The sequence below is a fragment of the Metopolophium dirhodum genome, chromosome 1, assembly GCF_019925205.1.
Source record: "Metopolophium dirhodum isolate CAU chromosome 1, ASM1992520v1, whole genome shotgun sequence".
NCBI lineage: Eukaryota > Metazoa > Arthropoda > Insecta > Hemiptera > Aphididae > Metopolophium > Metopolophium dirhodum.
The window spans coordinates 130,369,466-130,385,978 of NC_083560.1; the positions used below are offsets into that span (position 1 = coordinate 130,369,466).

The 16,513-nt window shown below is 28.8% G+C and overlaps 1 protein-coding gene and 1 pseudogene across 1 annotated transcript; both read right to left on the reverse strand.

Annotated features, from left to right (window-relative positions):
- Positions 1–2,658: 2,658 nt before the first annotated feature.
- LOC132953738 (uncharacterized) lies at positions 2,659–3,691 on the reverse strand (annotated as a pseudogene).
- An 11,062-nt stretch (positions 3,692–14,753) lies between these two features.
- LOC132953739 (tigger transposable element-derived protein 4-like) lies at positions 14,754–15,545 on the reverse strand. Its single transcript, XM_061026096.1, has one exon. It carries the CDS (start codon positions 15,543–15,545, stop codon positions 14,754–14,756), a length of 792 nt encoding a protein of 263 aa, XP_060882079.1.
- Positions 15,546–16,513: the final 968 nt, after the last annotated feature.

The following is a 16,513-nucleotide window of genomic DNA, read 5'->3' on the forward strand; positions in this document are numbered from 1 at the left end:
AGTGAACACGATAGCTTAAATAGCAATGAACAACAAGTAGCATCTTCATCTTGGGTACCGACAAAGTCTGATTTTATCACCACAAAAAAAACTTTACTCTATTTATTAGAAGCAAACATGGGTAAAAATAATTTGGAAAAAGAGCCAAATTATTTAGAACAACTTTTAAATATATGTGATGAAAGTGGAACAACTAATCGAGAATACGCTATCAAATTCCGATATTTCGTTATCAAACTTAAACATTTTAGACATTCCAATTGAAATTGATGGTATATTATACAACACTAGCGATATTGATGCATTGAATATAACCCCAGAAACACAAGTTACATATTTAACCGACAAAAATGTGACAAATGAACTAGATCTACAGGAAACCAATGGAAATTGCTATACGGAGGTTAGTACTAGTTTAGATGACTTATGGCTAAAACATATGCCGTGGCCAACAAGTGCTGAAATGATCAATCCTAACAAAAAAAATAGTAAACCTCCTGTACCTTATGCCATAACTTCTGAACAGTGGAGAAACATTCAAGAAGAAAAAGAAACCGAAGAAAAAGAAAAGGAAGAAGCAATTAAAAAAAGACGAGAAATAAGAATACAAAAACAAAAACTTGCCGAAGAAAAACAAATTGCAGCAAATGAAAAGGAAAGTAATGATAACGATTCTACATCTGACTCTGAATCTGAACCTGTAGTTCCGCCAAAAAAATTTAAGAAAAATACAAACTATATTTTATGCGATTATAAAGTCAGAGACTATGTTATTATTGAGTATGAAAAAGAATATTTTCCCGGTATAATTAGAAAAGTAAAAAAAAAAAAATACAAATTTATGAAATAAGTGCAATGGTTATGGTTGAAGCAGAGTGGAAGTGGCCAGAAATCAAAGATGTGTTGTGGTACCCTACAAGTTCAATTATACAGAAAATCGAACAGCCCTCTTTAGTAAACGCGGAAGAAAAAATATTCTGTGTACATGAAATAACAGAGTTGAGAAAAACAAAATAGTTACCAAAGCAGTTACCTAGTTACTAAAGATATAATCGAACTACCCAGGACAGTACCAGTTATTACCATAGTTATTTAATTTTAAGTTTGTGATAGGTACAACGTATTTTTAAGATTAGAATTTCTTATTTGTTAATTACCTAATAGCCATTAACTGTTATAAATATATTCTGTTTTATAATTTTTAGTTCGGTTTTATAATTTTTAATTTTGTTTTAAATTTTTAAATTTTAAATAAGGTAGGTAGGTAACCTTCAGAAGAAATAAAATTAAAATTCTTTAAGTTGTTTTCAAATATTTTTATTTTAAAATACCTATCTGTTCATTCATTGAAATTTGAATGTTCATTCATTGGTAAATCAGATTTATGTAATTATACTTAAACTAATAAAATGTTTTTACAAATATATTACAATTTCAGTATATAAACTAAAATTAAAATTCTTAATAAGAATTTTAAAATCATTATTAAAAATACAGCCAAAAAATTGTATTTTTAATGATTTTATGAAGTGAGAGATCAAATAATAACACGTAAAGTGTTCATTCACTGGTGAAGTTACCCTAGTTACAATATTTTTTTGGTTGGGTTTAAAGTTTAAGCTGTATAGATTTAAAATTTCGACGAAATACGTAAAACCACGAAAATGTAGAAATTATTTTGTAGTTAAAAATGTTTTCTTTTTATAAAACTTATTGGAAAATGTAGTACAAGATTCCTCATATAAGTTTTCGTAACTATACTAATAAAAAAAATGTTACCGAAATGTCATATCATTTTTTTATCAGCGTATGAAGTTCAATTTTTTATGATATTCCATAACATAATATGTAAAATATATGTCCCAGATAAATTGTTCTTATAAATCTTATAGGTGTCAAAAATACATTTTCCATTTTTATAACCATTGGAATTTAAATATTTCATAATTATATTAATAATAATACATAATTCATTACCATGCAATACAAAATGAAATAATAAATAACGAAAACGAGAACAGTGGCAGTTTTATTGACGAGGAAGAATGTATTGAAGTTGAAGCCGGCGAACAACAAAATAAAATCAAATGAACATTTTAAAACTCCTACTGTACATTTTTCTCCAAATATTTCTAAAAAAAGAAAATTTGAACAAATTAAAGAAATGGAAAAACGATTGGACGATGCCTACAACCATCTAAAAAAGGCATCAGAGAAACCCAAAAAAGACAAATGTTCACTGTTTTGTGAATTACTCGAGAAAAAGTGAGCTTGATGAGTATACTCAAGACTTTGCTATGCTTGAAACAGACAAAATTGTTTATGGACTTAAACAACAGAGATATGCATCTAAATTTCACAACACCCAATTCAAAATACCAAGTAGTACTATTTACAATCCGCAATTATCTGTATTTTCGACATCAAATTTTCATCCTCAATCACCAACAACACATACCGCACCACCACCGCACCACCACCACTTTCTCAACAATCAAATTTATACACATCACCTTGCACGAGTTCTCCAGCATTATCTGAAGATACAAGTATGTCATCTAATCTAACGGATTTTAAACAAGCACCTAATTATACACCTCGCCTGTCACCTGAAAGTTCATCGAACTCACAACCATACACGATCCCCCAAAGTCAAAGTCATGAGGAATTAAATTTAAATACCTACGTTTGACATATAATATTAACATGATAGTCATTACCGTTATTGAAATATTTTAAAAACGGTTTATTGTTATTTTGTTTATGTTATAGATTAGTTTTTTAACGAGAAGTTTATTTGTTTTTCACTAAAAAGTTTTTATTTTAAAAAAGGATTTTATAAGTTTTTTTATGAAGAATTGACCTGTTATTTTTATTTTCTGTTTTATTTTTCAAATATTAAGTATCTATATTGTCATTGTTTAATAATTTTTCATTATTAATTCATTTTATTTAATGAAAGTTGTTTTAAACATTTATGTCTACATACCTTTATTTCAACTTTCAGTTCTTGAATCAAAGCCTTGCATACGTCATCAACGCATCTTGATACAGTTTGTGGTGAAAATTTGAATAGATATGATAAACTTTTAAAACAGTCTCCACTTGCTAAAAATCGTAAAGTCACAGCTAGCCTTTCTTTTATCGGAATGCATTCTCGCATGTTCGTATTAACCTTTGTAATATATGGGGCTATTTTATTTAAAATAAACTCAAAGTCAAAAGAACTCATTCTACAAAAATTTTCGAATTTTCGTGACGGGTCTATTGTCAAGTCATGCATCATATTTGTTTTATTGTACCTAAAAATCAAAAAATATATTATTATGTATAAAGAATTACTAGATCGTCGTATAATAATAATTTATTGTGTTTAAACTTTTTTAGACATGTTTCGTTGGACTCAAGACCATAATTTTTAGAAATAACCACTAAACTACTTAATATTAATTACAGTTATGACTAGATAATATTGACTAAATTAAAAAAAAAAAAACCAATCAAACATTTAAATAGGTAAAATCATGAAACTTACTTTTTCCGATTTTTATAAAAAGTATCCATCCAGTAGCGTCTTCTTTTTGGTGGGTTAGGTTCATCTTCACAATTCATTTAAGTAATTTTTCAGAAACTCACTGCACACAATAATGTAATATGCTGCAGCATTACCAATTTCTTCTTGGTTATTCATTTTTAATTTAAAAATTAATTAAAAAAATAAAACAGTACCGGTGACGACGAGACAGACTCGGAATGATTCGGAAATTGATGCCGAGTCTAGAGACGGGCCGAGCTACAAGCCACGGGATTACCGTAGCTCGTTAGAGGGTAGCGCGTGTAGGCACGGCTTGTCTAGACGTGGTACGGAGGCGAGCCACGAACCGAGCAACGAGCCACGCGCCGTGGGATCCCGGCTTTACACGACTCTCGGAACTGCGAGACAGAGTTAGCCAAATGTGCTAACAGTAAAGGTGCGATCCCACGTTGCGTGGCGTGGAGCGCGGCGCGGCGCGACCGTTTCCGATGATTGTCGGTTTTTATGTCCCGCGTCAAAAGAAAATTGGCGCGTATTGTTTTAAATAAGTTTTATTTGAAAATCTTTATAAATTTAATTTTTTATTCAAACTATAAGTTAACTTAATAACTATGAATTGGTCAAATGATCTCATTATCGAGTTCTTGGAGTTGTACGAGAAGGAATCTGCTATTTGGAACCCAAAAGACCCAAAACATAAGAACAGGAACTATGTTAACGATTCATGGCAAAGGATTTCCGATAACATTAGTGCATCATGTACTGTAAATGAACTAAAAAAGAGAGATTCGTTAATGTCCACTTTCCGGAAACTGGCTTCAGGAGTAAGAGGAAGTAAAAAGACTGGTTCAGGCACAGCTGACGTATATAAGCCCGACTGGTTTGCCTATGAAATAATGGTGAAGTTTTTGCATGGAGTTTTCCAACCTCGAGTCACAAAAAAAAAAACAGAGGTTAGTCCTAATCACAAATAAATATATAGTTAAATAATTCCTTAATTCATTTAACAGTATGGTAGAATGTAATAAGGCATAAATAGGCTTACTTAAAATGTTTAATGTTTAAAATTAAAAAAATGTACAGTTTCCGTTATAATATGTTAATCAAAAACGTTAAATAAAACGTTCTTCGTTCAGCACAAGTCCGTTAATATTGCTTAGATAAACTTAATAATAACCACAAAAATCTCTAAAAAAAAAAAATCTTAAAAGATATATAAAATAAAATACTGTTGTTTGACTGGTTGACAATAAAAAGCAGCTGCAATACCCAAAATACGAAATTCGTGGGTACCTCGAATCGTCGTGAACCTTGGACATATAATGAACCTTTTTTAGTATCTAACAATTAATTATAAAATGTTTACATTACAACAAAAAATACTATTCACCATATACCTTATACTAAGGTATATTTAGTATGTCTATGCTATTAACTAAAATTTAGATAAAAAGTCTAGGGATATATTAGTGAAAGACATTCTACATAAACAATTTAGTATATATTATATTATTATACAGGGTACACAACTTATATGTTACAACTCAGTACTAAAAAAAAAAATAATTTATGTTAAAAATATATGATTTAATACAATTTTTTATATATTATTATGGTATTCTTAATTAATTATTTGTTATTCGGCCAAGTTACTGCTTCGTTTGTCACGAAGTATTGAGCGAATAAATCTCTTATTCGGAGAGCTTCAAGTCCAGATTTTCGAGCTACTCTTCGAAGTGACAAAAATGATGTCATATCACCCTGGTCTGTTCTCCAGGAACCTAAATGGTCTTCATTTTCATGTTCAGAATCAAATGTTCCTGGGTGAGAATAAATTGCTCTTGATAACTTACTTCTTCTTAAAAAATTGTGCAGCAATGCACACGTCATTGCTATGTCTGAAACTCTGTCTTCATTTAATAAAATTGGCTTTCTCAAAACACGGAAAACAGATGACATTATACCCATAGATAATATAAGAATGGATAGGACATGCCTATACCAGTTCCATATGGGGCCGTGTGCTTTTTTGGGGGAGAGAGACGTAAAGAGAGAGAAAGACGATATGGGGCTTTTTAAGGTTATGTGCAAAACTATTTTATTAAATAATAATGAATAACATGATAGTAACATTATTTATTAAATTATGAATAATATAGTGATTATTTTTTATAAATCTAACCTTATAAATTATAAATTTGAGACGCCTGGTTCCTTTTTTCCCCAATACTGAGAGTACTTCTGAAGTTTGAACGTCGATTTCTCTGTGAATATGAAGCATAGCTAATCCGTTCAGTCGATTCTGACTCATTGTATTTCTCAAGTATGTTTTTATTCTTCTCAAAGTGGAAAATGATCTTTCTGTTGTACTAGTCGAGACAGGCAATGTTGAGAATATTTTTAAAAGTATAAATATAGTTTCAAATAGAGTATCATTACACAAATTTAATGCATCGATTGCATTATGTGGTAATGAATGATTTGGGCATTGGAATTGTTGATACCATAAATCAAATTCGGCTACTGCAGCGTTAACACCATTTACTGGTATATCATTTTTATAAAATTCTAAAAGTTTTAAATACTGTGATTTTTCTGTTCGATTAGGGGAATTTCCAGTTGGTAAATGACACTTTGTAACGGACCAAACCCTAAGCAAAGGCAGGGAGGTTGACCTCGTTATGTTTTAACTAAATATAATATATAAGGTTCAATAAAAAGAATGATAAAGAACAGTTCTAAGAAATACTGTAAAACAAGTATAATGATTGCAACGCAAAATACGTAACACACAATATTAATTAATAAATCAAGGTAATCCATATACATTTTAAGTAATAAGCGACGCTCGGCGCTATTATAGCCTACTGACAGTATGACTTAATATACATAATAGTTAATAACAATATGCACAATGGCAAACAATAAATAATAGATAACAATATAACATGAATAACAAATTGACATATTCCCTACTCACATGACCCAAGGAATTGTGCGGTTGATCCTAGATTAGTTGTAGAATTGTAAATCCAAAATGTCCATCGACTGTTGGCATTCGGGGAGTTCTCCGGTGTGTGGATTGGTTGTACGTTGTACGGCGGGAATTACCACTATTCGTCAAGCCGTTGGCTATAGACTGTCACTGTGGTGTTTCACGAATGGTAAAGACACGGTTCCGGCGGAGATATATTATTATTTTATTTTATAATATTATATTGTACGAGTAGGTACCTATGTAACGACGTCGTCGTCGACGTACCATATGACACTATTTGGGTCGTGGTGTTGAACAGCGCACAATCACCAGTTTTACGGGAAGGTAGGTTACGTAATGCCGTTGAACTGGTTGTACTCTTTGTACCCAACACACTTAAAACTTTTAATAATATATTTATGCTTTAAAAATCGGTCGGATATATTGTTTATAAAAGAATCTAGCCATGGAATAAAAATGGCACGTCTATAATATTCTTCTTCATTTTCTGCTGGTACATTGCATCGTTTGGTTTGATTTTTTGTTAATCTGGGCATAGTAATTGTTAGTTCTAAAGCATTAGCAATTTCATTTGCTTCGTCGAAAATAATTTTAAATTCATTTTCAACATTAGTTCGTATCTTGCGAAGAACGAATACTACACCGTCTACGTTATTCAAAGCCTCTGAAATATCTAAATCACTCGTTTGAAGAATTTTACTGATTGGTAAAGTATAACTTAGGAGTTTCTCTGCATACAATAGTGAAATAATAAAACTTGATTGTCGAATCCCACTTAACAGTAAGAACGCATTAGACGATGAGTCTTTACAACTCCATGACTGTATTTCTTCTAAAGCTGCAACTACAGGCAACAACATTTGTTTCATTATAATACCCGAATCATGACGTTCAACCCATCTGGTGGGACAAAGTTGCTTTAATTTCGTTTTATTTAAATTATGAGTTGATGTTTCGATATTATTTTGAAGGACATTTTGCCGTTTCGGGGTATTAAAAAATGTATATATTTTTTGGAGAATGCCAAAAGCATTTCTAATTGGAACTACTTCAGCTGCATTTGATAAAGCTAAGTTTAAACTATGCGAAATGCAATGGCTTGTTTTTGTGAATTTTTATCAATTTGTTTATTGATTGGTAACAATTTTCCACCCATAATATCAATAAAAGTATCATATTTTAAAGTAGCATCTTTATGATAATTTAAAAGTAAATGTTTTTCAAACCATTCTAAAGCATTTTTCCAATTATTGTACCCTGTTTTAACTAATTGATTAAAGGCTTGCGAAGAACAGTGACCAGCATTTGAAGGGGCAAATAAAACACACGTCTTACAATAGACACTATTTTCCAAATCCGAATACGCCAACCATTTATATTTTATTAACCAAAATCGATTAAATTTTCTATTTTGAGAACCTATTTGTTGAGTTTTAAAAGTATAACTATTCTCCGGAACCCACATATTTTTAATAACATTTATTTTTTCGTGATCACTCATTTTTTTGTTTACATATAAAGATATATCATATTTTGGTCCTATGTTATTACCGTCATTTAGTTGAACATTACATTCATTCGATGTAGCTGTATTATAATTATTTATTGCCGATGAATTGTCTATAGCAACTGATTGTTTTTGGACTTCTGCAGGTGTGGTGTGTGACCCGACTTTAAAATACAGTAAAACCTCGATAAGACGGAATCGCATGGGACCATGATATTTTTCCGTCTTGACGGGGTTCAAAAAATTTAATTGAATAAAATTAAAGATTACATATATATTTATTTTAAACCAGTTGATACATAATACATACAATTTATATTTTTTATTTAATTTTATATTTATACTTATTCATCTATATATTTTATTTATTACGTATTTATTTTTAGCCAGTATACATTAATAAATACATAATTATATTTTTTGAAAAAAATCGGTTATTGATTTTTGCTTTTTATTTTGTAAGGCGTCGCGTTCCACACACTCCTTGGCTCTCGAAATAAAATCCAAAAGCTCACTATTAGATACTGTGAGGGAAAATTTTTGTAGTTCCTCGAGGTAGCAGATAGCAGTTTTGTAATCTTTTACCATATTTTCTGGTTCTTCATATTGGTTTTCGTCGTTGTCTTCGTCTTTTTCACTTTCATTCTCAACCATGGATAAAGCCGAATCATGGGTTTGCTGCGTCTCAAGTTGGTCATCAATGTGCAGAAATTGTTCTTGGTCAAAATCAAGTGCAGCAAAGATATCTTGAATTTCAGTCAGGGCATTCTCATTGGGATTCACGTCCGATCCATCAATCAAGAATCCAGCTTTACGGAAACAATTTTGTACACATTCATTTTTTAAACTATTGCACGATAAAGAAATCCAATTTACAGCATCTAACACAGTTATCGAAGTAGCAAGCTGGTGAACCGAAGTAGAACTATCAATTTTGCACACAAGTGACTGTAGCATAAATTTACGATAGTACGACTTAAAGGTGTAAATAACTCCTTGGTCCATCGGTTGAGAAACCGAAGTGGTGTTTGGGGGTAGCATATGAATTTTCACGTTAGACAGTTCAATGTAAGGATGACATGTCGCATTGTCCAAAAATAATAAAATATTTCTGTTCTGTGATCGTGTAACGAGCTGTGACTATGTATATAATAATAATAATGATATATTCAATAATAGACATAAATGCTGCAGGGAGCACGTAACCCCGGGCGGCATACATCGATAAAACTAATAGTAGTAATATCAGTAATCCCGGAAAGCCTAATAGTAATAACATCAACGGTACCGCACAACACGTGATAAGTATATGCACGCATTATCCGTATTCTAGGAAAAACGAATATTATAATAAGCGTAAAAGATCATGACTTTGTACAAAATATATACTCCTAAAATAACATAATTATACGAATGACGTCTAAAGGTGACCTCGGGAGTACACAGAGATATACCGTTTTATACTAAAAATGCCATAGGAGGGAGCTATTAGGAATAACCGACGAGGTACGTCGATGGACAAGTGTCCATCAGACGAGCACCAGCATAGAAACCACCAAGTCAATTATTAAGTCACATCTCGTTTACCAAGTTATTAGTTAATTATTTTGGACTTAGAATATTTACGTTTAAATTACAAATAAATCTACATAACCCATACAGTCAACTTGTTAATTTATTTCAAAACATTTCCATTATTTGAGCTGAAGTAGTTGGTTCGTTACAAAATTGGCGCTGTGGACAGGGTGTCTCAAAAGATACTAAGAAGAAAAGAAAAACAATTACAACATTTTTGAAATTTTTCGAAAATTTTGAAATTTTTCCAATCTTCTTAATTCAATCAAGGAGGAAAATTCTTCACTGGATCACCGTTGGGAGAATTGATCACCTTCCAGCAACTCCGAGAAAGAATCCTGTACAACTACGTAATATAGCCAACTACAATCAACAGTAACCAAATGGAAGCACCCGCTGTACCAGCTGCGTTGTTGTGAGTATGCAGTATACTGCAATATAATTAATATCAGTGTTCGTCTCCTATGGTATAGTACTTGACCATAGTATATAATAATAAGTGAATAAAAATTAGTCGTGTTATATTAAATAGGAATTTTAGGAATTTGAATTTTCGTTTCAATAAAACAAATTGTGTGAAATTTTACAATTGTTTAAATAAAATAAATCAATAGTTTTTCGAAGATTAAATTAAAATTACTTTTGAATAAAATAATAATTTATTTTGAAATAACGTAAATAATTATTTTAAATAAATTAAAAGTTATTCAAACCTTTAAATAAAATAAAATAATAATTTTATTTTCAGGAATTTTATGTTTCAATTAGTTTTAATAGAGTAAGCTAGATATTGTTCAGTACTTTAAGTTAATTCAAATAAAATAAAATAATAATTTTATTTTACAATAAATTATTCAATCATTTAAATAATTTAAAATAATAATTTAATTTAACTCAATATTTTTTTTCATTCTAATAAAATAAAATAAAATTTTTATTTTACAATAAAATTATTCAATCATTTAAATAATTTAAAATAATAAATTAATTTAACTTAGAATTTTTAATCATTAAATAAAATAAAATAATAATTTTATTTTACAATAAAATTATTCGATCATTTAAATAATTTAAAAATAAATTAATTTAACTTAGAATTTTCAATCATTAAATAAAATAAAATAATAATTTTATTTCACAATAAATTATTCAATCATTTAAATAATTTAAAATAATAAATTAATTTAACTTAGAATTTTCAATCATTAAATAAAATAAAATAATAACTTTATTTTACAACAAAATTATTCAATCATTTAAATAATTTAAAATAATAAATTGTTTTAACTTAGAATTTCAAATCATTAAATAAAATAAAATTTTACAATAAAAATTATTCAATCATTTAAATAATTTAAATTAATAAATTAATTTAACTTAGAATTTTTTATCATTAAATAAAATAAAATAATAATTTTATTTTACAATAAAATTATTCAATCATTTAAATAATTTAAATAATAAATTTAATTTAAATCAATATTTTTCATTTTAATAAAATAAAATAAAATTTTAATTTTACAATAAAATTATTCAACAGCTAAATAAAATTAAAATAATAATTTAATTTTAAATTTAACATAATAATTTCAATTCAATTTAATTTCAGATATTAAATTAAATTAAAATAGTACCTTGATTTTAAAATAAATTTTCAATCATTTGAACAAATTAAATTAATAATTTAATTTTAAATAATTTTAATCATTTAAGTAAATTAAAATAATAATTTAATTTACAATAGATTTTCAATCGATTTAATTCAAACAATTTAACTGTTCGGAATTTTAATTTCATATTTAAATACAAATTTTTTCAGATCGATTAATTATTGAACATTTATACCAAATAGTTAAAATTATTTAAGCTGAACAATTTCTATTTTACGTATCAATTAATCAAATTCAATTGTGTTGTGCATAATAATAATTTGAGTTAAATAATAATTTTATAGATTAAATGAAATACTTTAAAAAAAAAAAAAAATAGATATTGAAGTACAACGGAAATTCAAATTAATTATTTAGTGAACAAATAAAGAAAAGAATTGTTTTATTTTATTAATTATTTCAGAGAATAATTATTTTGAGAAACATTTTTATTTTTATTTTACTATATTAATTAATTAATGTTTATGAATAAATAGTTGAATTTATTTAAGAAGTTTATTAGGTAACAATTTCCAAATTTAGAGGTAATTAATTGAAATAATTCGTGCTAGTCATTATAATAACTTAGGAATTATTATTAAATTTTATTTTAATAAAAGGGGGTTAAGTATTATTGCTGAATATATTGGGGAATATATTGAGAATTTATTTGGAAGTTTTATTTAAAGGCCGAGAAGTAAGTCCTTATATTTTGTGAATTTTATTAAGACAATTGATGTCTGTATTTGGAAATTTTATTTAAAGGCCGTGAAGTAAGTCCTTGTATTTTGTGAAATTATTTAGACAATTGTTGTCTGTGTTGAGATTTTATTGATTTTATATAGGCCGTGTTGTAAGTCCTTTTGTGTTATTTGATTTTTACGACAATTGATGTCGAGTTATTTTGTTGATTTTATATAGGCCGTGTTGTAAGTCCTTTTGTGTTATTTGATTTTTGCGACAATTGATGTCGAGTTATTTTATTGATTTTATATAGGCCGTGTTGTAAGTCCTTCTGTGTTATTTGAATTTTACGACAATTGATGTCGAGTTATTTTGTTGATTTTATATAGGCCGTGTTGTAAGTCCTTACGTGTTTTTGAGTTATTACGACAATTGAAGTCGATATTATTGAATTTTATAGGCCGTGCAGTAAGTCCTGATATTTGTGAATTATTTGAAGACAGTGAGTCTATATTTTGAATTTTATTTTACAAGGCCGAAATAAGTCCTTACGTGTTGAAAAGAGTAGGTTAAATTATAAACAAAAAAATATATAATTAATTCAATTAGTACAGTTAATAAGAGTTACTATTTTTGAATAGATGTCGTATTGGCTGATTAATCTGAATTAATGCAAAAAAAATTAAGAGTAACTATTTAAATTAAAGTTAATTTTAAATCGTATTAATTAATTAAATTAAATTAATTCTAAGTCAGACAAGTTAAGTCAAAATTCTTATTATTAATTAATTTACTTTAAATAAATTATTAAATAAGTAGATTTGAATTGAATTATTGAAGCGATAGGATTGATTGTGGATAGCTAATAACAATTGTTGTTCATTATCCATAGTTAATTGTTGCTGATTTATTTGATTATTGTTTATTTATTTAATAACTTAATTGTTATTATATGTACTGTAGATGTTATTTATTTGATTAAATTTCATTAGCGAATTAATTATTACGTACGATTTAAATAATTTTATACTAGCGTGTCAGTTACATTTCAATTCTGTTTTCGTTTAAGTTTGTTTAATTAAATGATTATGACTATTGAATAATGAGTCAAAAGGATAATAATACTAGTTTAACCGATAGTGAAACTGAAAGTGTACAATTAATAAATCAGGAAAGTAGAGAAGTCGTATTAATTAAATCAACGAGTTCTGAGACAATTAATAACAAAGATAGTGAATTAAGTAAACCAACATCTAGCCCTAAAGAAACCAAGAATGATACAAATAACGATATAACTATTATAGCTGATAATAAGGAACTATTAATTGACTTAAGTACAGAAGAAGGTTATCAATATTCCATAGATTTTGATAGGGAAAAATATTTAGGGGCTATCAGGGAAAAGAATTTATTAAATACAAGTATACGACTGATAATAGTCAGTGAAACTGAACTAAGACAAATAGGTACTCGTACTCAGAAAGGAATTATACACACACAGTTAGAACCAGTTAAACGAACTAGAAAAACCAAAATGCCTACCAAATTCCGTTATCTGAATCTTCACGAGAACTTACAGCTTTTTCTGTTATAGCTAAGCACACTTATTATTATATTGGTCTATAATGCTACAGGAGATTTTAAATATTATATCATTTGTGAAATATTATGATTAACAAACATTATTGTAATTAATGAGAATCTAATCATAAACAATTTACTAATCATATATTATTGTATTAAATTAAAAAAAAAAAAAAAAAAAAAAAATGTATTAAAGAAATTTTTATATTAAAGTTATTATACTATGAAAAATGAACATTACTATATTATATAAATGAAACAGTTATATTATATAAGATGAAAAATATATATTGTTATGTAATTGAAAATTGTTATGTTATGAAAACAAGAATACTGTTATGTCATGAAAAACAAAATATTGTTATGTAATGAAAATGTAATATGTAAAAAAAAAAAAAAGAAATTTATGTAAAATGAAAAACCATTATGTCATGAAAAGAAATTATGTAAATTGTCGTTATGACAATAATTAATAATTTATATATAATATTATTGTAAACTTATGAACTATGTAATTATGTATGTTGTCCATTGTTTTATGTAAACTTTCTTTCATGTACACATTTAAAGATTTTTGTAGTTCTACAAATTGTAGCCGTACAAAAACCTTTGAAAGGGCGATGAGGTGTAACGAGCTGTGACTATGTATATAATAATAATAATGATATATTCAATAATAGACATAAATGCTGCAGGGAGCACGTAACCCCGGGCGGCATACATCGATAAAACTAATAGTAGTAATATCAGTAATCCCGGAAAGCCTAATAGTAATAACATCAACGGTACCGCACAACACGTGATAAGTATATGCACGCATTATCCGTATTCTAGGAAAAACGAATATTATAATAAGCGTAAAAGATCATGACTTTGTACAAAATATATACTCCTAAAATAACATAATTATACGAATGACGTCTAAAGGTGACCTCAGGAGTACACAGAGATATACCGTTTTATACTAAAAATGCCATAGGAGGGAGCTATTAGGAATAACCGACGAGGTACGTCGATGGACAAGTGTCCATCAGACGAGCACCAGCATAGAAACCACCAAGTCAATTATTAAGTCACATCTCGTTTACCAAGTTATTAGTTAATTATTTTGGACTTAGAATATTTACGTTTAAATTACAAATAAATCTACATAACCCATACAGTCAACTTGTTAATTTATTTCAAAACACTTCCATTATTTGAGCTGAAGTAGTTGGTTCGTTACAATCGCATATCTGCATTGAAATATTGCAACCACTGTTCCATTATTTCGGCCGTCATCCAAGCCTTCTTGTTAGATTTCCAAGTCACAGGTAACAAAGCAATATTCATATTCTTAAAACAACGAGGTTTCATGGATTTGCCTATAACAAGAGGTTTCCTTATTTCACCTGCCATGCTCCCACACATTAATACAGTTAACCTATCCTTAGATTTTTTACCACCAACACACGCATCGCCCTTTATTACTAAAGACTTGGTAGGGATCCCTCTAAAAAAAAGACCAGTTTCGTCGGCATTATAAATGTCTTTAGCTTCATACCCTTTAATGAGAACTAAGAGTTTGCGTTTCCAATTTTCAACTGTATCTTGATTTACATCATTTGCTTCTCCATTGATTTGTTTGCAGACGATATTGTGCCGTCGTTTGAACCGGTCAAGCCAACCGTTTGAAGCTTTAAAATCACTGATTCCGAGTTTTTCTGCCAATTTAGTGGCCTCTGTTTGTATAATAGGTCCAGAGATGGGCAAACTTTTCGACCGACAATTGATGAACCACCTGTATAAATCTCGTTCAACTTGTTCATATCCCACCGACACCACTCTTTTACTTTTACCAGAATTTTTACAACTCACCCACATTAGTTTGTCTTTATTTTTTATTGCCTCATAAACTTGCGTTTTTCCACACTTAAATTTCACCATAAGTTCCTTCACTGAAAGATTCTCATGTTGCTTTAACTCGATTAATTTTATTTTATCCGATAGCGTAAGAGTTGTTTTTTTCGACATTTTAAACGATAGACGGAAAACTCAACGACGTAAACGACACGAACGTAACGATATACGATTTGATACTGAACCAAGCAACTCAGATAATAATATTGTATAGGTAGTGTATACATATCAATTTTATTAGTTTTTAATGTCATCGTACGCGCTCGTATATCGATTATCTATGGGTATCGACAGTACGAAAATAAATTTATTACACGAAAATCGTGTTATATTTCCGTCTTAGCGAGGGTTTTCATCAACTTTCATTACAAAAACGTGTCCGTTTCCGGCTTGGCGAGGTTTCCGTCTTAGCGGGATAAAATTATATGTAATTTGAAACGGGACCAAACAAATATTCCGTAATACCGGGGTTTCCGTCTTACCGAAGTTCCGTTTTACCGAGGTTTTACTGTAATTTAATAATGATCCAGAATGATTACGTTTCATTATATTTAAAAACAACGAAAATAATAAAAACCATAAACCAACGATGTCGACTTGAACAGTTGTACGACAGTCGACAATACTAGTTGATCTACTAAATAAGTAATAAAATGAAAGTGGAATTTGTTAACGCAAAAATACCTGCGGTTTGCGATAAACTAAATTTTATCGATAAAAATATATAATCTAGACGTTTCCGGTATCCTACACAGTACACAGTTTCAACTAACGACGTCGCGACGATAATAATAGACAACAGAGGTCTCTCCCGGGGCCCAGAATGACAGGTATAAATATAATATAATATTATGTTATACCTAATGTTTCAATTTCGATAGTTGATAATTTTTTTTTGTAATAATTTAAAGTAAAATGTCAATTGTAAATAAACCTAATAAAAATTATCAAAATGTTTGGGGCTAGCCATTTGGGGGGGGGGGGCTAAAGCCCGTTAGCCACCCCCTTGGGTGCGCCCTTGTTCTGTTCTAATTTTTTATAAAGAAACGTATTTCTAAAAACACCACCGTCAATGATGCGAC